At 44.3% G+C, this 24448-nt stretch overlaps 1 protein-coding gene across 1 annotated transcript in view; it reads right to left on the reverse strand.

Moving 5' to 3' along the window:
- The window catches only part of LOC144828297 (glutathione synthetase-like), a 560445-nt gene that overhangs the window by 121248 nt on the left and 414749 nt on the right, over positions 1 to 24448 (reverse strand). The window contains exon 12 of the mRNA XM_078686380.1: positions 17980 to 18169. Coding sequence (XP_078542506.1) covers positions 17980 to 18169 — 190 coding nt within the window. The remainder of the gene's footprint in view (positions 1 to 17979; positions 18170 to 24448) is intronic.

The following is a 24448-nucleotide window of genomic DNA, read 5'->3' on the forward strand; positions in this document are numbered from 1 at the left end:
GTAGGAAAATCTTTGCAAGTAGTGAAAGGGTACGTAATGCGGACCTTTCTCCCCCGTTGTAATCTATCATGCCTATCCCCACTGATTGATGCACCTGTTTCACCCGGACCATTTACTAGACATACGTCATCTGGCCCGACCAGAGAGCACCCCTAGTGAAAAGGACATATGCAATAATAACGAAGTGATCACTGTATCCTGTTAACAGAAACTTTAGCATGAAACAACCTGGAAAGAAAAGAATAGGAAAACGAAAATCAGTAGGCCACTGATGAACATGAACTTTTATTAAACAACGAACAAAGAAACGATAACATAACGTAATGATAAAACCTATTAATGTCCTAGAAACAAGAAAACGTTAAAATATGCCAGTGGTGAGAGACCAGAAAAACAGTAAGAGAAACCAAATCACCCCTCGCTGTCCCACCGCCTGCCACGCCAAAAAAATCGATAGACTAGGGAAAATGCAAGTCAGTAGAACATCCGCCCCCACTCTGGAAACTTCCAAGGTGGGGCAGGGTTCCGGCTACGCCCAGCCGGGAGCAGCCCATATAAGGCAGGTCCTGCTGCCACGCCTCGGCCAGGAGATCCTAACGTAGGGTGTAGCCGGAGGAGAGGCCGAGACCAACGGGACCCGGCCAGGGGATTGCCTTTACAACGCTGAACAGTTGCAGGGGGGGGGGAATGTCTCCTCGACCCTCCCCTCTCTCTCCCAGTCCGGCCGCGGTGGCCCTTGAGAGTTGCAGGTAGTCCCGCCACATGCTCTTCCGGTCCGGCCACCAACGGTCGGGGGGCCGAGGCCGACGGAATCCGGCTGCAGCCGATAAACCAAGAAACCCGTTCATGGGGCCAGAGCCAGGGGCGTCCGGCCGACATCCACCGGAAGCCCGGCCCGAAGACGGACGGGACACTTCTTTCTTTTATAATGGCTGCGACAACACTGGGGGGGGATGTCTTGCACATGCCTCCGACCCCCCCCTCGTCCTCATCGCCTGGTCCGGCCATAACAAATCTCAAGCGAGACGCCGTGGGGTGCACTGGGAGGGAGAGACGGTGCGAACAGGCCTCTCCCGCCTCCCCAGTGTAGGCTTCCCAGCTGCACCCTCAGCGGTCCAGGCGCCCGGAAAAGAGTTCTTCCACTGTGGCCATGCTGCAACGTCTCGCCCGGCAGGGTGGAGCCCGTCCGTTCATTTGACCCCGCGATCGCCAGTAGCTACCGAACTCTCAAAATGGCGGTCGACCTGGCAAGAGCGGGCCCAGCATAAAGAAATGGCCCGGTCACTGGTTGACTCCACCACCGTAGTCCTCCACGACCTTGAAGATTCTAGAGGAGCCGCGGGAGTCTCCCACCCCCGATGGGGAATGACTGCCATGATCACCCGTGGAGTGACGAAACTGTATCCGCGGGACGTCGGCGCCAGCCTCACTTTGAATTACTAGAATCCTGCAGACCTCACTTCCGGTGAAAGCACAGTGTGACCCGGTAGGAAAAATTGTTGCACCCCCTCCCCTTTTTGACTGATAGTTCAAACCACCGATCCTTTCCTTTGCCCTTTTAACGGAACTTTGGACTGCCTCCCCCTCTTTTACATTTTCTAGAGAAAACAAAACATTAACCACTACATTAGCATAGCAGTTGACACCAGAACTGTTTTCAAATTGAAAACCAACAACATCTTCAACAGAATCCTTTTTGTTTCTGCTGTGACCCTGCTCCAGCACAGGCATTGTCCCCAGCAGTAATTCTGCAATGCCGGTAAGAATAGCTGTGGTGCCTACTGGACTCACTCACCCCCGCGGCGCCCCACGCCGTTATTTGCTGGGCGGCAACTTGCTAGACATCACCTTCGTGACATCCAGATTTCAGCGCGTTCTGCTGCCTTGGAACTATTCGCACAACAGACCGCTACTGACAAGAATATTTCATTATTGGTGCTGTCAATTTCAATAAATCTATTGGATAATTCAAAATAAATTGCCACGGTCTCTTCGTTGTTTAAATGTTTTTACTGTTTTTGTTTTGTTGTATATATTTATATGTTATTAAAGTTTTATATTCCTACTACTTTGTTGGAGTGCTATATATTTTTTATGTGACACATAATTGTAAAAACTTTGATGTACAAAGAGTCATTCCTGGAATCTTCCGCTTCAGGCTCGGTCCCCTCCCCAATCACAATACAGGATAGTTTTCAGATAGTAGGAACACGTGTGGTGTGACGGATCTCATCGGGTGTGGGCCTTGATCTACTATAACTCCTTTGAAGAGGGGTGATTCTTTACAGCTGGGGCCATAAACTACATCTGCAGGGCTAGCTGATAGCCTGGACAATCGGACACAGAGGAAGAGGAGTGTCACAGGGTGCGGTAGTGAATAGGGCGAAAGGGAGGTGTCGGGCGGGCACAGTGTGATTCTCAGGGAAGAGCAGCGCAGATGGGGGGAGGTTTATTGCCCATGCATAAGACAGAGAGCGGGGGTGACCAGTGCCTGGGGAAGATGCTTGCGAGGGTGAGGAGCCATGCTACGAATCGACAGCGTGCAGAGAGTGGGTCTGGTCAAGACATCTAAAATGGCTGCCGTGCACGACAAAAGTGTGGCATTTCAAAAAAGGCAAGATGGCGCAGACAATGTTTTTCAACACTTCCTCATTTCCTTCGAATCGAACGTTAACAGACGTTGGGGCATATTACCAAAGTTAAGCGATATTTATCGCTAACGATGCTTACCAACCAATTTTTTACCACTAAGCATCGTCAGAAATTATCGAAGATAAACCTTACTATTATCAAGGTTTATCGCAAATGCGATAATAAACGGCCGCAATGCATGAATATCGCTAAAAACTCAGCGATATTCATGCATTACCGAGCTAATACTCTTAGCCATGTTATCCACCTCCCATTGGATAACATGGCTAAGAACTGCTCAGGGCAGGTGTTACTTTTTGGAGATATTCGCGCTTAGCGCGAATATCTCCAAAAGTTGGTAATAGGAGATAGATATCTTGCATGTTGTAATGCAAGTTATTGTGGTATATGGAACTCATACCATAATCTCTCAGGAAAGCAGAAACTGATCCTTTTGGGACCGCCTAAAAAGGCCTAGGGGGTGAGGAGTACTCTACTTTGCCCCCTTTTCACGTTCCGAACTATTTTATTTTACTCTCTTCTGTAATTACACAAAATACCAGCGATAAGATGCATCGGAGACACACAGTGAGAGAAAGGAGGCCGGAGATGAAGAAGACATGTCAAATACACATTGGAGATAATATAGTGGCAGAAGGGAAGTAAATATGAGTAAACTTACCATGTAACATAAAAATGTTGCACTCTATACTATAAGTCTCATTTTATACTACAATCACTTCGCTACAACCTCATAAATTAAAAATAAAAATAAATAATGTCTCAAACAATTTTTGATTTCTAAATATAAATTTATTCTTCAAAATTTTCTAAATTTGAAACAACTAGTAACATGTCCTCATCAGTAATTTCCTCTTCAATCATCTCATCTGGAATCTCCTCATTAAAAGTCTGCAATGATGATTCTTGTAACTCTATGGTCTCCAAACACTCGATAAATTCGCCATCAAGAGATTGATCAAAAAAATCATTCAAGTCATCTCCTCCTTCTGACAATATTTCATTATTGGTGCTGTCCATTTCAATCAATGTAGTGGAATCATTCAAGTCATCTCCTCGTGACAATATTTCATTATTGGTGCTCTCAATTTCAATCAATGTAGTGGAATCATTCAAGTCATCTCCTCCTTGTGACAATATTTCATTATTGGTCCTGTCCATTTCAATCAATCTAATGGAAGCATACAAGCCATCTCCTCCTTGTGACAATATTTCATTATTGGTGCTCTCAATTTCAATCAATGTAGTGGAATCATTCAAGTCATCTCCTTGTGACAATATTTCATTCTTGGTGCTGTCCATTTCAATCAATCTAATGGAATCATACAAGTCATGTCCTCCTTGTGACAATATTTCATTATTGGTGCTCTCAATTTCAATCAATGTAGTGGACAATTCAAAAGAAATTGCCACGGTCTCTTCATTGTGAGCCATTTTATTTTGAAATTGCTTGCTGTAAATTGCAGAAAAAAATAATCACTTTCATTTATCGTTTTTAGTAATACATAATATAAAACTAACTTCATCAAGTATTTAGTATAACAGAAGGACTGCAAATAAATAACAGAAAACATTTTTCAAATTATCTTCAAGTGTACAACATAGTTCCCCTTACAAATTAACAACTCACCTTTTTAAAAGTAGCAGAAGTGTTAGTACTGTGTAAATCAAACACCAGAAATTCACCACCAAAAATTCCTCACAAATGTACCTCAGACAGTAGTATCACAAAATGGCTGTGGTTTCCTCTCATTTGACATATATACATAACCAATTAACTTTCATCACACACAAATACAAAACCAAAGTAACATTTTAATTGGTTCTAAATTTCAACACTTTCAAATGTGTTTTCCCCATGCAATTTTCCATAGGACATTTACATACGTCTACAGCCTGAATGGCTGAACGGAATTACACCAAACTTGGCAAAATGGTACATCAAACCTAAGAGGTCAGGAAGGATCTACTATGCCCCCTTATGGTCATTTCCCCCTTCGCTTTGGCCTCCTCTTGTCTCTCAATCCTACCGAGAGACAAGATGGCGGCCGCTACGGACTGTTTGGAATGTTGACAGACGCCGGAGAACCAATCAGCTTCGCAAAGCTCCGTAACGCGAAAAGTACGCGAAGCGGAGCGCTGTTACAGATATATATCTTTTTTTGAACGTTAATTTCTCAAAATCCACTGGAGCACATATATTGAGACCTAGCAAAGGCACATCGGGCTACCAGTCCCTAATATTTTGCCAAGTTTCGTGCAAATCCATTCAGGTGTTCGATTATTATTATTATTATTTTTTTTTGCCCCGCGGGGCCCTTTTAAAACCTCCACATCAAACCTAGGGGGTCAGCGAGGATCTACTATTCCCCCTTATGGTCATTTGCCCCTTCGCTTTGGCCTCCTCTTGTCTCTCGATCCTACCGAGAGACAAGATGGCGGCCGCTACGGACTGTTTGGAATGTTGACAGACGCCGGAGAACCAATCAGCTTCGCTTCACAAAGCTCCGTTGCGCGAAAAGTACGCGTCCTAGGACGCTGCCCGGTCCGCTGTTACAGATATATATCTTTTTTTAAACGTTAATTTCTCAAAATCCACTGGAGCACATATATTGAGACCTACAAAAGGCACATCGGGCTACCAGTCCCTACAATTTTGCCAAGTTTCGTGCAAATCCATTCAGCCGTTCGGGCTAAAAGTGAGGCCAACCGCCCTATGGAAAACTCAATGTTAAAAACACGTTTTGGGACCCCCCTTTTTTCTCGGCCCCCCCTTGACGAACCCCCCCCAAATTTTCAAGGGCTGCTCAGAAACAAAATGTGCCATTTTCCTGAAAATTTCAGCCAATTCCGTCCACAAACGCCAAAGTTATTAGACATAGAATTTTCAAAAAACCCATAGAGAAAAAATCCTAACTATATATACCTACTGGCGACCGCCAGTAGGTAATATATATATATATATATATATATATATACACATATATATATATATATATATATATTCACTGAAAAAACCATAGGTTTCACACCAGTTATAGTTAGCTGGAAATTTTACTGGCATAAAACCATTGAAATTCCCACGTTAAAGTTAGTTGGACTCACTATAACTTGCGCGTGCAATGCACTGCTGATGACGTCACATATTACATCACTCATGACATGGTCAGTGACATCACTCATGAAATCACTGATGACACCATCCTTGTGACAGAGTGACAGACCTCCTTTCACTGTAATGTAACCCTTGAAACACATATTCAAAAATAGAAACTAAAATTTTCATAAAAATGTGAAACCTATGGTTTTTTCAGTGAATTTCATAGGGTCTTTAAATGCTAATTCCTAACTATAACTGGTGTGAAACCTATGGTTTTTTCAGTGAATTTCATAGGTTTTGTAAATGCTAACTCCTAACTATATATAGGGCCTCAACCCTATGTTTTTTTCAGTGAATTTCAAAAGTTTTTTATTAGCAAATCTCTATAGGTATGAAATATAATATTTTTTATAATGAATTTATGACGCACGGCGTAAGCGCACCCGGAAGCGCCCGAGCGCATACGATCGCGCAACATAAGCGCCCCCGGGCACGCCCCGGGGCGCGTAGCGTAAGCGCGTCGGGTCATGTGACCTGAAAATAACACTTTTCATTGGTTCAGAACACTTTTGGTTTCCAAATGATGAAAGTCCGGGTCATGTGACCTGAAAATAACACTTTTCGTTGGTCCAGGACAGTTTTGTTTTTTTCAAAATGATGAAAGCCCCCACCTTTTTTCCTTATTCTGACTTTGTCCTTTGACTGAGGAAGACCTGTTTGGAGATCTGTCACTAATCTTTTGTACTTTAAAATGGCTACAGTAGCAGCAGCAGCTGGAGCATCTGCACCACCACCACCACCACCACCAAGAGGACCACCACAACATCACATTGGTGGAGAAGAAGAAGAAGTGGAGGAGGAGGAGGAGGAGGAGGAGGAGGAGGAGGGAAGAAGGACATTCCTGCCAGAAGACAATACCCCATATAGGCCAAAGGAGCACATTGTATGGGAGTTTTTTTCCATCCCAGAGGGCAAGAAGAAAGTGAATGCGCCAAAGGTGAGTTGCCGAATCTGTGGCTCGGAACTTTCAAGGGGGAACCCTAATAAGAAATATTCATTTGGCAATTACACCATGATTCGGCATATGCAGCGCAAGCATCCCAACAACTATGCTGCTGCAGAGATGAGAGAACTGGCCAGTAACCCTCCCCAATCTTCACCCAGCACCTCCAAAAGAAAGCAACCCACTCCATCGGGACCAGAGACAAGAGAGATGATGCCAATCATACAACCACGGTTTGGTGAATTCAGGGTCACATGTATTTTTTGTGGTAAGACCATCAGCTATGGTGAGCAGAGCGTAAAGCTCATCGTCCTTGCTGGTGACAACCACAATTGCCCCAAAAATCCCTAATTTTTTCCTGATTTTTCTTTGCTCCAGTTGAGCCGTTTACAATTCCCTGTTTTTTGTTTCTCCCCATAAAAAATACAAAAAAAATATAAAACTGTTCAGAAAACCCCAAAAAAGTAAAAAATGTTAAAAAAAACAATAAAAAAAATATAAAACAACAAAAAGAATAAAAAACAGTTCTTTTTAGAACTACCTCCAATTTATAAAAAAATGCTGAATTTTTTTAAAACTCTGTCATTCTTTTTTCTCCAGGGTACGCTCCGCTGTACGCTCCCCGGTGCGTGCACCGGGCGCTCCCCCCGCGGAAATCGAATTTTTTTGTTTTGCCCAGCGGGGCCCTTTTATGGCCCCCACATCAAACCTAGGGGGTCAGGGGGGTCTACCCTGCCCTCTTTTGGTCATTTCCCCCTTTGTTTTTGCCACCTCTTGTGTCTCAATCCTACCGAGACACAAGATGGCGGCCTCTCCGGACTGCTTGGAATGTTGACAGACACCCGAGAGCCAATCAGCTTTCCGCTCGCGTACTCGCGTTACGTGCCCGGTGCGCTCCCCGGTGCGTGTACCGGTGCGCGCTTATAGATATATATATTTTTTTTAACCTAAATTACCCAAAATCCACTGGAGCACATATCTTGAGACATAGCAAAGGCACATCGGGCTACCAGTCCCTACAATTTTGCCAAGTTTGGTGGAAATCCATTCAGCCGTTCAGGCTAAAAGTGAGTCCAACCACCCGATGGAAATTAACATGGGGGAAACACGTTTTGGGACCCCCAAATATCTCGGCCCCCGCTTGACAAATCCCCCCCAAACTTTCAGGGAAGGAGCAGAGCGGAGCGGGCCATCTTCTTTGAGAAATTCGCGAAAATTCGTCCACCGGCGCCAAAGTTATTCCCAATAGAATGTTGCGGATTTCCTATGGAAAACAATCCTATCTATAACTACCTACTGGCGACCGCCAGTAGGTAATATATATATATATATATATATATATATATATATATATATATATATATATATAGTTACGAAGTAACTTGACTGACCGGCTGAAATTAGAGATTACATTTGCACAGTCTCTAGCTTCATGTACAAATTTCTTTGCCTTTAAGTGGAAAGAAACTGGTAAAGATCGAGTTTTAAAAGAAAGTCTCTGCGCAGATATGCTTAACCCTTTCCATGCTCATGATGGAATGGTTCTGTCATGATCACAAGTTCTAGTGTGCTGATGTTGGAAGCATTCCGCCATGAGCATATGCTCAGGAAATTCCTCTGCTGCAGACAGCAGAGAGATTTCCTATTTTTTTTGTTTGCCTGCGGAGGTGGGGAAGAGCTCCCCCAACCTCCCCAGGCCTATTTGTGAATTTCTTTGCGATGATGATCACGCGCATGGCGCACGATCGTCATTGTAACGAAATCGAAACTGAAACTTAGTTTCAGTTTCTAAGTTTTGGTGCATGTGGTGCATGTGGAGAAGTGTGGCTCACTGGTTAGAGCGGCAGACTCTGAAGCAGAGATTGGGCCCGGGACCAGGGTTCAAGTCGCGACGCGGCAGGGTCTTGGGCTCAATGTCCGCGGACTCGATAATTCTCGCCTCAGCGCCTACTCTAATCAAGGGTCCCACGCTGCAACTCTGGGCAATAGCTTGCTTAATCTCCACAACGGCCCCTACAACACTGGGATGCCTGGCTTCACCTTGGGGGTGCCCAGGAGGGGCTTCTCACAGGGAGAGCCAGGAAGGGTTCCATTGCGTTATACAGCGCCGGGAAGCCCCGTTGGGGCAGCTGTGCGCTTTACAAAATACACTACACATTTACATCTCAGCCCCCCGAGCACCGAAAAAGATGGGAGAGGTAGTGTTGGAAAGGGGATGATCTCCCCTTTCCAATGGTACCTTTTTTCAGATAAGTTTGAGGTTTGCATGGCATTTTGGGTAGGAATATGTTGTGGGATCCACTCAAGCCATACCTCATTGGACTCCCCGGGTGTCTAGTTTTCAGAAATGTTTGGGTTTGGTACTTTCCGAACATGGCTGCCGAGCTCGGGGCCAAAATCTCAGGTACCACCCTAAAACCAGGAAGTTTTGTTATAGGTAATTTTGAAGTCTCCACTGTACGATTTGGGCCATTTCCTGTTGCAGCCACTATGCCTAGTAGGGAAAGGTCTATAGCTTAGTCAAAGGCTGTGACATATTAATGAAACCCAAATTGATATTTCCTAGCAAAACTATGGCCTAAAAATTACCTTATTATAATAAATAATAGTTTCAATAATTTTTTTGAAAATTTATTATTGTTATTTTTAAATATGTAGAAAATGAATAATACTTTTAACAATACAATATAAGACATATATTAATGCTTAGTCATGGTGATTATATAGTGTAAGTACACAGTCCAGAATAAAAACATGAGACACAAATGATGATGGCAAGGCGGTAGTGAGACTACGCGCGTTTCGGCGTGGTCGCCTTCATCAGGTCACCGTCTTAACGTACTGTAACACCTGAAAAAGGATATAGATTGAAACTGTACACTATGTTGTATTTGTATCCCGATTGCAAGTGTATATAAACTTAATGAACGGGAGACTGTGCTGCAGTCTGGCAAAAAATGGTGCTCACGGTCTGTGGCTGGTTCTACTTTAAAAACGTCACGGTAGTGTAAGTCCTGTATCGAAGAAAGATGTCACCATGATGTGATGCAGGTTTTTAGTTCTCAATTGTATCCAGATTCTTTGTTTAAAGTGCCCCCTACATTTAGATCCTGATATGGCGAGATGTGAATTTTACAATAATATTGATAGTGATCTACATGCTGGATATCATTTAGTCGAAGCCAGATTTTTTCACGATGGAACGGGACAGTATACTTGTAGAGAAACGGCAGAGGTGGGGAATCAAATAGCAGCAGCCCGAACTGCCAGAACGAGAATAATGATCAGCCACTATGCCTGCCCACACGAGTGAGGTACCAATTTTATTGGGAGACCTGCGGGAACACTGGGTGGGAGGAAATTCCGAGGTTTGCAGGGGGTTCTGGGTGGGAGACTGTTGGGGGACTCACGCAAGCCATACCTCACTGGTCTCCCCCGGGTGTCTAGTTTCCAGAAATGTGTGGGTTTTATAGGTTTCCCTAGATGACCGCCGATCCCCGGTCCAAAAACTCATGAGACCCCCTTGCAAAACCAGGTTGGTTTGTGATAGGTAATTTTGATGTTGCCTCAGTAGGTTTTGGGCCTTTGCCTGTCGTGGCTGCTTGACCTACCCACGCGAGTGCGGTTCCATTTTTATTGGGAGACCTGGAGGAAGGCTGGGTGGGAGGAAATTTGTGGCTCCACGCAGATTCTAGAACTTTGCCACACAGATATTTAAGGAAAAAAGTGATTTTATAGGCGAAATTTGAGGTTTTTAGGGGATTCTGGGTTGGATAATATTGGGGGACCCATGCAAGCCACATATCACTTGAGTTTCCTGGGTGTCTAGTTTCCAGAAATGTGTGGGTTTGGTAGGTTTCCCTAGATGGCCGCCGAGCCCCGGCCCAATAACTCATGGGACCCCCCCCTTGCAAATCCAGGTTGGATGGTGATAGGTAATTTTGATGTCACCTCAATAGGTTTTGAGCACTTGCCTTTCTCGGGTACTTGACCCACCCACACAAGTGAGGTACCATTTGTCTTGGAAGACTTTAGGGAACACAGGGTGGGTGGACACTTGTGGATCCACACTGATTCCAGAACTTTCAACCACAGAAATGTGAGGAACATTTATTTTTTTGACAATTGTATAGGTTTGCAAGGGATTCTGGGTAACAGGACCAGGGCAGAGCCAGTCAAGTCATGCCAACCTGGATTTCAAAGGGTGTCTAGTTTTTAAAATTGTATAGGTTTGCTAAGTTTCCCTAGGTACTGGCAGAGCTAGGGTTAAAAAACTACAGCTAGGCACTTTGCAAAAAAAGGGAAATTTTTCACTGTGAAAATGTGGTGTGTCCACGTTGCGTTTTGCACCATTTCCTGTTGCGGTCACTAGGCCTACCCACACAAGTGAGGTACCATTTTCCTTAAAAGACTTTAGGATAAGCATGGTTGGTGGAAATTTGTGCCTACCCACACAAGTGAGGTATCATTTTTCTCGGAATACTTTGGGAAACAATGGGTTTGGTGGAATTTTGTGGATCCAGAGAAATGCGAGCAGAATATGTCATCTTTGACAATTTTTTAGGTTTGTTATGGATTCTGGGTAGCAGAACCTGGTGAGAGCCAGTCAAGTCACCCCATCCTGGATTTCCCTGGGTGTCTAGTTTTATTAATGTATAGGTTTGCTAGGTTTCCCTAGGTGCTGGCAGAGCTAAGGTTTAATAACTACAGCTAGGCACTTTGCAAAAAAAGGGTAATTTTTCACGGTGAAATTGTGGTGTGTCCAAGTTGCGTATTGAGCCGCTTCCTGTTGCGGGCACTAGGCCTACCCACACAAGTGAGGTACCATTTTTCTCAGAAGACTTTAGGGAAAGCGGGATGGGGGGAAATGTGTGGATCTAAGCATATTCTAGAACTTTCCACCACAGAAATGTGAGGAAAATGTGTTTTTTGTCAATTTTTTAAGTTTGCAAGGGATTCTGGGTAAGAGTCCTGGTGAGAGCCAGTAGCTTCACCCTAGCCTGGATTTTTCCGGGGTGTCTAGTTTTTCAAAATGTATAGGTTCGAGGTTTCCCTAGGTGCCGGCAGAACTAGGGTTCAAAAACTACCGCTAGGTACTTTGCAAAAAAAGGGTCATATTTCACTGTGAAATTGTGGTGTGTCCACGTTGCGTATTGCGCCGTTTCTTGTTTCAGGCACTAAGCCTATCCACACAAGTGAGGTACCATTGTTCTCAGAAGACGTTGGGAAACGCCAAGTGGCTAGAAATTTATGGATCCACGCAGATTCCAGAGCATTTACACCACAAAAATGTGAGGAAAACGTGTTTTTTGAGGATAATTTTTAGGTTTGCAAGGTATTCCTGGTAACGGAACCTAATGAGAGCCAGTGAAGTCACCCCATCCTGGATTTCCCTGGGTGTCTAGTTTTCAAAAATGTATTGGTTTGCTTGGTTTCCCTAGGTGCCAGCAGAGCTAGGGTTCAAAAACTACAGCTAGACACTTTGCAAAAAAGGGTAATTTTTCACTGTGAAATTGTGGTGTGTCCATGTAGCGTTTTGTGCCATTTCCTGTCACAGGCACAAGGCTTACCCACACAAGTGAGGTACTATTTTTCTCGGAAGACTTTTGGGGAACACAGGGTTAATGGAATTTTGTGGATTCACGCAGATTCCAGAACTTGCCACCACAGAAATGTGAAGGAAAATGTGTTCTTGTTTGGCAATTTTTTAGGTTTGCAAGGGATTCTAGGTAACAGAACCTGGTGAGACCCAGTCAATACACCACATTCTGGATTCCCCTGGGTGTATAGTTTTCAAAATGTATAGGTTTGGTAGGTTTCCCTAGGTGTCGGCAGAGCTAGGGTTAAAAAATTACAGCTATGCACTTTACAAAAAAAGGGTAATATTTAATTGTGAAAATGTGGTGTGTTCATGTTGCATTTTGAGCTGTTTACTGTTTTGGGCACTAGGCCTACCCACACAAGTTAGGTACCATTTTTATCGGGAGACTTAAGGTAACACATATTTGTAGAGCAACTGTTATTACCTATTGACTTTCGATGGATTTCTGCCTTCCAAATGAAAGACAATGTGTAAAAAATAAGTCATTTTGAAAAATGACCAATAATGCTCATGCTAGTATGGGTATTCACAATTTCTACTGTTTCTAAACTCTATATTTTATTCCCATTTCAGAAATACATAGGTGTCTTTCATACCAATTTTTCCATGTATACATTTTCTCAGTATAATTGCAATATACCCTTTACATAATAAAAAAACATTGCAAGCCGCTGCTTAGTTTTTGGCTCTGGGTTAATCGGGTTTTTGGTGAACCTACAAGTCCTATATATCCCCACAACCAAAAAGGTCCAGCGGATGTAACGGTATATTGATTTTGAACATCTGTCATAACTAGAAGACGTTACAGATGAAAACGTTGACACAAATGGCTGTTTTCTTTAACTAATTTTCAATGTTTCCTATATTTAACTGTTAGTTTCTATAAAGAAAACTTGAAGTATCTACACAAATGGCCCCTTTATGAATTCAGAATGTTGTCTTCTTCTCTCAGGTTTCAGGTTTCAAAGTCTTTATTTCGATAATAAAATCATAAAAGACATATTTTTAAAAACGTGAAATTTTTGGACATACAGATTATTATAAGAGTTGGTATTACAGCAAACACGATTATAGCTTCAGTTACTGTATACAGATCCGTATAACATTGTTTTAAAATTACAATTAAACAGCCTAACAATACAAAGACAAACCTGACCGAGAAATTGAAGAAGATTGGAATTAGCAATAGTGTTTGCGATCCTGGTTATATAGGGAACCCAGAGTTGGGGATTGTTTTTATATAGATCAGCTGGGATTAGATCCATCCCCGTTGCTTTCCCCCGCTGGGTCAGGCCGAGTGCAATCTCGGTCTCCTGTTCTGTAAAAGTCAGCTCCTCTGTATGGACAAACATAGTTTGTAACCTAGGTAAACCTGTAGTGGGTTCTAAATTCAAATCCTTGAATTGACCGGAGTAGAACTCCACCCAGGCTTCTGCGGATACATGGTTAGTAGGTATTTGGGAGTCTTCTTCTTTTCTCACTTATATAGCTTTCCAGGATCAATTATTGCTTTCATATCCATTTCTACCATTGATAGACCTGTCAGCCCTAGGGTGGTCTTACCCCCTTTTATTATTGCCCTTTGCCTTGTTTTTTCCATCATCTTTTTGTTGGACCTAGGTCTCTGGACGCCTTACCACTGCCAAACAGTGCTGAGGTGCAGGTGCTCTCTCCCTACAACAGGACTGCCAAGGGCCCCTGCTACTGCAGAGTGGCCTTTGTAGACACACACTAGTAGTCTGGAGCAGGCTGGGGCATCAGGATACAGTAACACTGCCATCCCGCCTTTTTAGTCCATGGCATAGAATGTAGAAGCTTCTGGAACTTTCCAGAACAGGGGAGGGGTTAAGCTTTGCCGCCTTTAGAGAGTGGTCACCTGACCTAGGGGTATAAGGGGAAAGGAGGGAAACCTGCCTGTCAGTTGGGGCACCACTGGACCTGGTGAAACCTCTGCAGGAGTTTAGGCGGTTGGGCCTAGGGGAGGAACCTACACCACTGGGGCTGACTGGGCCTAGGCACGGCTTTTCTAAGTTAGGTGAGAGACTCTGCCAGCCTGCTGATCTGGCCCAGCATTGGGGAACCCAGGGAACCACCTCCAGTGTGCCAAGGGGAACCATCCTGCCTCTGATGCCACCAACTCAACCCCCTTCTTCCCCCCCAAGAAACTACTCAAGAAGGGCGCTGGAACCATCAGGCGCTGCAAGAAATCACCTACCTGCCGCGAGGTCTGCTGGGGGATCAACCAGGTAAAAGCGCTGCCCCATCTAAGCGCTTCCCTGTGCTCCTGGGCTGCTGTTGAATGCTCCAGGCTACAACTGGCTCTGCCCCCAAAGCGCTGTGAACTCTAGGCGCTATCCTGCCAGAATTGCTGTTTCCCAAGAGCGCTGTGAACTCTAGGCGCTATCCTGCTAGAATTGCTGTCTCCCCAAAACGCTCTGAACTCCTAAGCGCTATAATTCCCAAGCGCTGTCCTGCCCTTCCAAGCGCTGTGCTGTTAAGAGACTGCCTTTGTGTTGAAGGCGCTGTGCCCTTCCAAGCGCTGCGCTGTTCAAAGCGTTGTGCCCGATTATCGCTGCAGCCCAGAGTTACCTGCGCTGTGCTGGGGTGCTGCTGGGAAGTGCTCTGGGGCCCTAAAACACCGCCGCGGCCCAGGCGCCGGACCTGCTGTTTACCGCTGCGGCCCCCGAAACCTGGGGAGGACCGCCGTGGGATTCCGGGACCGCGCTGGGCCTGTGAGGCCAGAACCACTGTCACGGGACACCAGCCGTGTCATAGGCCGCACCCCCGCCAGCCGTGCAGCCATTGGTGGAGGTGGTCGCATCCCCAGTGAGCCGTGCTACGATTGGTGGCTGCGGGTGCGCCTCTGCCCCTCGGCTCACTGATCAGTACCCGGGCCGCAGGAGGTATCGGGAGGCCCAGGACCGGTCCTTCATCAGCGCGGGGCTCCCCGGAGAGCGAGAGCCCCCCCAGCCGGCACCAGCCCTGGATGGAGCAGAGAAGGCCTCACAGAGGCCCAGATTGATGGTACACCCCCCGGGGGAGTCTCGAAACCATCCGGGAGTAGCGGGGCTGTCAAGGTGCCTGGCCATATCAGAGTGGCAGCCCGTCTTTGCCCCTCCCCTGTAGGAGACTGTAGTTCGGCCCAGGTGGTCCTAATTACACAGATAACAGCCTGGAACAAGGGGAAAAGGGACTACAGTCCCCTGAACTGGGCATTAGCCATAATTGTTGACTGTTTTTCTCTCATGCCTAAAGTTAACCCCTGGCTAGGGGAGTGTCCTTTGGAACCTGCCCTGCAGCAGGGAACTGTGTTCCTGTTCTGTTGTGTCATTTAAGCAGAGGTTTATACATTTATATTATCCACATGCCTAAGAAATGTTTTACAGTGAAACTGGTCCTATGAAATGTTGTTCATAACAAACCAGTACATGAGGAATGTTATTACCTAACTTGCCCATACATATATCGAGGTACTTTCAGAGCTATTTGCCTGATGTTTGAGAACTGTTCAATACCCGAAGTAATGCCTAGTATCTGACAGTGAGTTACTTACCTCCCTTGAAGAAGTCTAGATAAAAGAGTCTTGTTTCAAACAACTATCTGGTGTGGTGTCATTTTTTTGCGTGTGCCTCCCTGGCTCAGTGTGAGTGTGTGCTGCACTTATGCTTTACACCTAGCCTTCGGGTGCCTTCCTGCTCGTGCCAAGCTACCACAGTGGAATTGGTGACCCCAGTTCTAATAACCATTAACTGGAAAGAGGTTGAAAGGACAAAAAATAGCATAAATAAGATATGTCCCAGAAAAATGCCAAAACTGTGTAAAATGTTTTGATTTTCTGGATCCCCACCAGGGGAATCCACAAACCCTGGGTACTTTTAGAATTCTCATGATGTTGGAAGAAAAGGACGCAAATTTGGCATGGATACCTTAAGTGGTAAAAAAGCTAAAGGGGCCTAAGCTCGAACTACCCCAAATAGCAAAAAAAAAGGCTTAGCACGGGGTGGGGGGAGGCCCAGCACAGAAGGGGTTAAGTAGTTTCTGCCAAAAGGGGAAGTAAGCAGAAATCCAAAAGCCAGCTATTACTTCAGTTAACTGGCTTCGAGAATCTTCACTCCATGTTCTTGTAGTTGCTTGATAGGTGAAAGCAATCTGGAGACAAACAATTGTAGACAGAGAGTGTAGCAAACTGAAAATACTTGTAGATTAGGGTAAAAAACTACTGCCACTGCCTTGAGAACTAGATAATAACGGGAACTTAAAGAAAAAAAATTATTACAGACCTTCAATGCAGTGCAGACTCTGTAAGGAAGCTTGCTAGCAAATAAATTCCCCGCAGATTCAGGAAACTTCATTACAGACCTCAACTGGATGCTGTCTCTCAAAGGAAGCAAGTGCGAGCAAAATACTTCTTCTGGAATTTCCTGATTATCTCTAAGCGCCTCAGAAATACGGTGTCATCTCCTCAGATAGACCGTTGAAGTGCGAAGCACACCTGGTGCTCGTGCACGATAACCGGTGTCTTCGCAAAATGCAGGGAAACACTAGAACGCCAACCTCAATCTATTGCCCTTCATCTTGAATTACCACTGTGATGCTGAGTAACCTAAACACCATTGAAATTCGGGAAACATCTTGCCACGAGTTGACTCCAACTGATTGGAGCATGCAGAAATGAATACCCTTGTTTTACCCTGAAAGAGGGGCTTAGAACAGCGCAACCTTGAAATGTACAGCACAGTCCTGACAACCCTCAGTACAGTTGCGGAGGGAGCAACGCCCCATCCGTTATGGTCCACAGCTAGCCCTTGGCTGGATATCAGTAGGGCAGTTGAACGGTTGGTGCACGGAAACCCTCCTGACCCCATATGTATCTCAGGGTTGCCCTTCGGCACCCTTTTCCAAGGGATGTCAGTCCTGGTCACTGTCCAACATGGCCTGAGCACTGTCCTGCAACTCAGAATACCTTGGCCCAAACCTTAAGATATGCAACAGCACCTAGAGACCCTTTCAGGTTGATTTGTTGTTCTTAATAAGTAACAATAACTTAACATAACCTAATCTAAAAGGGACCCTTGCTTTGTTATGTTATGTTGCATATGGTACCGGGAGGTTGAATTGTCTACTTATTTTGTGATGTTTGATTTAAATATGACTGAAAGGAGCAATGTTGAAATAGAGAACAAGTGTGTCACATAGAACAAACTCTTGTGAAAGGCAAGGATACTATACAAGACACAGTTTACAAGATAATTTACTCAATGCCATGGTCAGACAAGTTAAAAAAAAACTAATTCACTCAACACCTGTCTTATCACCAGTCCAGAGTCCCCTACAATAAAATTAGACATTGTATCGTTGCATTAAAGTATATGAGGCTTTTTTTGGTGAGGTCTGAGAATTCCAGTTTGAGGTTGAACTGATTTTGGTCCTAGCTTTGATTAACTGGTTTGAGCGATTATGGAGTTATTCAACCTAGTAATAATAACCAACCCAATATAAAAGTATTGAAAAATAAATATGGTATTGAGTTGGTAAATTAGACCATTATGATGGACAGCAATTGTGTATTTTTTTCCAACATGGTAACTTTGAAATACCAATAACAATCAAAATGTTCCATACCTGACATAGACTCCAAAAATACCCAATTCAGAGAGGCAGTTGGATAATATTAAATTACTTCCTCCCTTCAACAAATAGGTCTTTATTGGATGTGGCATAATTTTGTCCATTAGTATGTAAGAGGTTCTGCCAGGATGATCCTTACTATGTCCCAAAACATGCTTTATTTCATCACCAAATATATTGTTTCCTTAAAACATAAAAAAGTGAAATAATGCAGCAGTAGTCAATATAACAAATACATTTCCACATACGTAAATAATACTGAACCCAGAACTTCTAAAACTAAATAGCAAAATATTAACGACAATTTAAGGAAATTTTGTTTTGACAATTAATTTGTACCCACACTACAGAGGGATTTATACCTATGTGGTTTCACTTGATGGGGAAGGGTCACCTGCATACAGAAGAAGCATGAAAGTGCATGAACGTGGACTGATGTAATAAAACACGGGGATATGGGCCATCTTTTTAGAATGATAGCAGGGTGTTAAGGTGGTTTCTTATGCACATTTGAGCCCCTCTGGTTAAATTATTTTTTGCTGTTATTGGTGGTGGTAGTGTCTTGATTTTTGTGAACTCCTGGTCAGACCCTATTTCTCTGTTAGAAAAGAATATATCCCAGTGGTCCCAACTGGTTAAAAGTTCTGCCTCAGTGTTGCTCAAGACAATTGTACTGCCATCTTGTGAATGCAACAAGTACATGTGTGTGTGGCACATATATGACAGTGAATCTGTGTGCTATGAGTAGATGGTTTCTGAGACCAGTGGGAGCACTTTTAAAGGGCCCCTGTTTTAGCATGGAAGAACATCTAGGATGGATAGAGCTTCCTCCAAACAGGTTATGTATATTGCTTTCATTCATAAATCCTAAGGATGGAGACCAAGGCACTGAAGTGAGGATGGAGATAGCACTGCCTTGTGAAGCCCTTTTAGCAGGAGATTGCTGATTAAGTCTTCAATAGAACTACAATTTGGTAAATGGTGGGGGAAAGTCTGTAGAATCTATTGTTGAAGATTGGGAAGTTTCTTTGCAGGGCCTTCCCTTTTGTATGTCCTGGATAACTGATTGAGGAAGGGTGAGATTACAGGAAAAGTGCAGTATCTTCATACTTCATTCCACCCATGTTTTGAATAATCCCCCATCAGCACTACCTGCTTTGAAAGCCATCACCTTGCATTAAGACTGTGTCTGCACTACAGCCAGAAAATGATATTTGAAAAGGAACCACTTCAAATAGGATCAAAAGAACTTAGACAGTGTTACACCTAAAATAGTAGGGAGTCCCACGTCGGCCCCTTCGGATGTAGAAGCTAGGTGGTGATGGGCCAGGGGGACGATTTGATGTCTGTTGGGGCTTCTTGAGAGAGCAGCGAGTGAGTGCAAAGAATGCTCTTAGTGAAATCTGGTTGTCATGCCCGTTAATGCTGTGAGTTATTCCTCCACATCAGGTGCCAGCAACTCTTATGGGCTAGCTTGCTCGTTGGGCTGGGACGCTTTCCACAGTGCTTTTGGGTCGCATGAGAAAGAAGGGGGCTGAGCACCAAAAGTAATGGTTAAACCTTCTGGACAGTTCTGGAATCCATAATATCAATTCAATATACCATCCATTTTTAGGTTTTGCCTGCAAGTGCGCACGCGATTCGGGGGCGTTTCTCTGACTTTTTTTAAGTCCCACCCCTTTGTCCTGGGCCGCGCTGTGATTGGCTGCCGGCCCGGGACCCCTGTGATATCATTCCCCGGGCCACGCTGTAATTGGCTGGCTGGCCCGGGACCTGACTGCCTCTGCAATTTGTGGCTTCAAAATTCGGGAGATTGGCAGTAGCTTTTATTATTGTCCGCATTTGCAAAGCCAGTATTGGCGACAGGCATTTTGAAGTTTTGCTTCTGCGCTTCATTTCACTTACATAAACAAATGTGGAGCTATCTCGGCGCCCTTCTACTCTGGCGCTGCCTTTGTGCTTTAAGGATAACACTGGCCCAACGTTAATAAGGATTTAATCACGTCCGGTGGCGCTTCCACGCACTCACATAAAAATGTTGCTCTGACGAGTGTTCACAATCCCAAGGAAACTATCTCCCTTCATTTTTTCCACAATCCAGTGAGTGCCCTTGATTTCAGTTCTATAAACGGCAGTCACTTTCACGATTCAGCCGCCCATGTGGTGTCATTGCAGCTGTGCTTAATTTTGGCATGAAGCAGAGGCAGCTGACAGCGTCAAGGCTTTGAGGCGCTGCACTCTTACACACACATTCACAAACGTGTTTTGAATGATGGCATAACAAAGCTGGCATGACATAATGGCCGGCTTCTGAAACCCTGACGCTGCAGAGGAGGTAATTGTTTTAAAATCTGCCTTACTGTAAAAATTGCAAAGTAAACGTTTTTTTGGGTTGCATTTATTTACTTTATTAGTAGCTGTAAAGTCATCCGCCCACATTTTTTTGTATTCATTTGTTTTCTTAGCATTTGTGTCTTGCCACGCTTTAGTCTCACTGGTTTAAATCTAAAGTGTGGCATGCCGCGATAGCTGCAAAATTAAATAAAGAGAAAATCAGGCGCCGCCGCATTTCTTTTCCGTTTATTTACTTTTGTAGCAATCACGGCACGTTACCCTGAAGCTTTAAACATCTATAGCTAAAGCAGGCTGTGATGCGATTTCTACAAAAGTAAATAAATAGGAAAACCATGTGGAGGATGCCTTCCCCTTTTTTTTTTTTTTTTTAACAAATATTTAATTTTGTAGCAATTTTTTGTTAACATGCTTGCCGCGCTGCTGTTATTATATTGTTTTTCAACAAAGAGCCAAATGAGCCTCATGGCAGCCGACAACCAACGGTGCACAGATGGTTGGCTCTACGCTCACCACAATCTCGTTATATGGTAGATAAGATGTCTATTGAAAGCAACTAAAAGTTGGCTGTATGTGGCAAGTTGAATCACAGTCTGTTAAGAAAGCTTGCACGGAAATAACGCAGCTAAAATTGCTTTTTTAAACTGCATTCTATTCCTTGAATAGCAGCAAAAGCAAACCTGTCAGCACCCGGGAAAAGCTTTGAGTACGCACTGTCTGAGACTTAAGGTGTTTGTAAAACAACTCGCATAGTTTAGAAACTCATTTTGCTGCGTGGGACAAGAAACCAAGTTTTTTACCTTTCAATTTAATGGTGATACGGGGAGCTCAAGTTAAGTGTTTTTAAAATTTAAATATTGCCTATCCCGTCGTCTGTTGAATTCCAACAACCCGACTTCACCCCACCCGTCTCACTGCCCTGATGCTCTTTACCTCTGCAGACTGCCACTTTGCCTGTGTGTGTGTGCGCCTGTGTGTATGAGTCTGTACGTACGCTTGTGTATGCCTGTGTTTGTGTATGTGCTTGCATGTGTATCCGTGTGTGCTTTTGTGTCCCTGTGTCTGCTTGTGTGTGTGCTCCTCTGTGTTTGTGTATGTGCTTGTATGTGTATCCGTGTGTGCTTGTGGGTGTCCCTGTGTCTGCTTGTGTGTGCTCCTCTGTGTTTGTGTATGTGCTTGTATGTGTATCCGTGTGTGCTTGTGTGTCCCTGTGTCTGCTTGTGTGTGTGCTCCTCTGTGTTTGTATATGTGCTTGTATGTGTATCCGTGTGTGCTTGTGTGTCCCTGTGTCTGCTTGCGTGTGTGCTCCTCTGTGTTTGTGTATGTGCTTGTATGTGTATCCGTGTGTGCTTGTGTGTCCCTGTGTCTGCTTGTGTGTGTGCTCCTCTGTGTTTGTGTATGTTCTTGTATGTGTATCCGTGTGTGCTTGTGTGTCCCTGTGTCTGCTTGTGTGTGTGCTCCTCTGTGTTTGTGTATGTGCTTGTATGTGTATCCGTGTGTGCTTGTGTGTCCCTGTGTCTGCTTGTGTGTGTGCTCCTCTGTGTTTGTGTATGTGCTTGTATGTGTATCCGTGTGTGCTTGTGTGTCCCTGTGTCTGCTTGTGTGTGTGCTCCTCTGTGTTTGTGTATGTGCTTGTCTGTGTATCCGTGTGTGCATGTGTGTCCCTGTGTCTGCTTGTGTGTGTGCTCCTCTGTTTATGTGTGGGTGTGCTTGTGCCAGTGTGTCTGTTCCACATCATTGACTCCATCCTTGACAGGAGTTTGTATTATTATAGGCGTGCATGGTTTGATTGCTGTATGTGTGTGCTTCGGTGAAGTATTCCTGTAATTGTGTTTTGGGCTCGCACGTCCTTTTGAGTGCGTGTAATTTGAGTGTGCGTGTTTGCGTGAATGTTGGGTGTTCATGCTGGTGTTGTGCTGTTTGAGCGCCTTGCTTCTGTGGCCCTGTTTGTGTGTGCGTGTATGTGGCAGAGAAAGTGGCGCTGGAGCAGGGATGAGGTGTGCCTCGGCCCAGGGGCAGCAGAGCTGGCCTTGTTTCTGGCCCTGCAGTCCCCTCGACACCACCCCAGAGCTGACATTACCGCAGGCATTATCTGTGTAATTGAGTTTGCTCGGTCTATCTCAATGGGGTTAAGGAAACGCGATAACAAGGACACAATGGATTGCTTATGGAGTGGACCTGGGTACCTTAAGATTAGGGACAGGGGTAATAGGCATCACGATTTGATTTCATTGCCCTGCAGGCAATGACACTTTGAGAGCTCGGGGTTGACTCCCATGTGGTAATTTTCTTCACACCTCTTATTTTCGCAAAGGAAACAGACCCTACAGCTCACACACAAGATTTGGTTTAGTTTATGTTTGCTTCAGTGAGTATGTTAATGGGAGGCCGAATATGCCAGACCACCTAGCTAGAGTGGTGTACGCATTATTCACACATTCAAACTCTAATACACTTGTGCATTCTTCCACAAATGCGCACAGACACACACTTACACGAGTGCACATGCACGAACACACACGTACATTTTGGATTATGATTGCATAGATGAGCAGGAGAATGAGTGGCTGACATTTGTTGCATATTGACACCAGCCCTTCAAGGCCTTTTGCACACTATCTCTCTGTTTCACACACTTACCCTCACTCATGCACGCACCACTTTCAACACATTGCCACAGATACAGACATATGCATTCTGACATTCACTTGCTTTCACTCACACATGCAGTAAACATTGTTTCTGGTCCATGATTGCCTCAGAGGGCATGATGAAAAATCCTTGCAGACCAACGAACTAGAGTGGCACATACATTTTCATGCCTTGTGGATCCATGCATATGCACACTCACTCACATGCGCTCATTCATACACACTCGTGAACGTTCATTCACACAATGATCATGCACACACACCCGTGCACATGTGCATACTCACGTGCACACACACCTACAAACACACACCTTCACTCAGGGAGCTCCTAATTGAATGTGAGCATTGCATGTCAGCAATACACATGTGTACACACAAACACACACACACACCTACAAAACACACACCATCACTCAGGGAGCTCCTAATTGTCAGCAAGCTCTTTAATGACTGCAACTTAAGGCAGGGTTTTTGGTCCTTTGATAAGAAGGTTAGTTATTAATCATTTTTACTATTTGCGAGAGATTAAGCTATTGGCATTGTAAAGGCAATGCCATTTATTTATCTGTTTTCAAAACCAACACATAAAAAAAAAAAAATTGTCATTTACAATGCCAATAGCTCTAACTTTTACAAAGGCGTAACCGTTGCATTGTAAATGCTTGTTTCAATCTGAATTCAAACTCCCCAATTCAAATTCCTACAATGTAATTTCCAGTTCTACTCATACCTGTTGTCTGGTGGATTTGTTTCTTCAGTGAACTGGTTCACCCATCAAGGGTCAAAGGCAACCCTCACTAGAGCCTCCTGAAACTTTATTCTTCAAGTTGGGGCTACTAACGAGGGCAGGCACATCTTCATTTTTCAAGTGATTTGTCAACTATTGGAGTTGAAGTTCCTCATCGACCACACTTATAATACACAAGTTTCACCTGTCTGCAATGGCAGGCACACCCTAATTCAACTGGTGGCGATGGGCCAGATGCATGAAAGGAAAATGCTTTTTTTAACTGACTGAATTGTAATTTCGGTCTGTTAAGAAATGTAATACTGGTTGTACAAATGTACAAAGGCCTAAATGCGGTCACAAAATAGGATATCGCAAATAGAGATTTCCTATTTGTGATTTCCTAAGCACATGTATGAAGCATTTCCTAAGTACAAAATGGCCATTTAGGAAATGCTATTACCATTAACTCCAAGTTGATGGTAACTATTTTAGAGCGCTCGCATTTGCCTAGGGCAATTGTGTGCTTTACATATGCACTGTTTTTTGGGGGGGGTAGCATCATGGCGGCCTTAGGCCCATAGTCATCCTTGGTTTTGCATTTCAAAATCTGTAAATTTCCTATTAGGAAAATGCTAATTTTGAAAAGCAAAACAATTCATATCGATGGGCATTTAGGCCCATTGGGATGGGCTTTTAGGCCCATAGGAATGGGCATTCCCTAAATAGTGAT

This window comes from Lissotriton helveticus, chromosome 4_1, assembly GCF_964261635.1.
Source record: "Lissotriton helveticus chromosome 4_1, aLisHel1.1, whole genome shotgun sequence".
Lineage (NCBI taxonomy): Eukaryota > Metazoa > Chordata > Amphibia > Caudata > Salamandridae > Lissotriton > Lissotriton helveticus.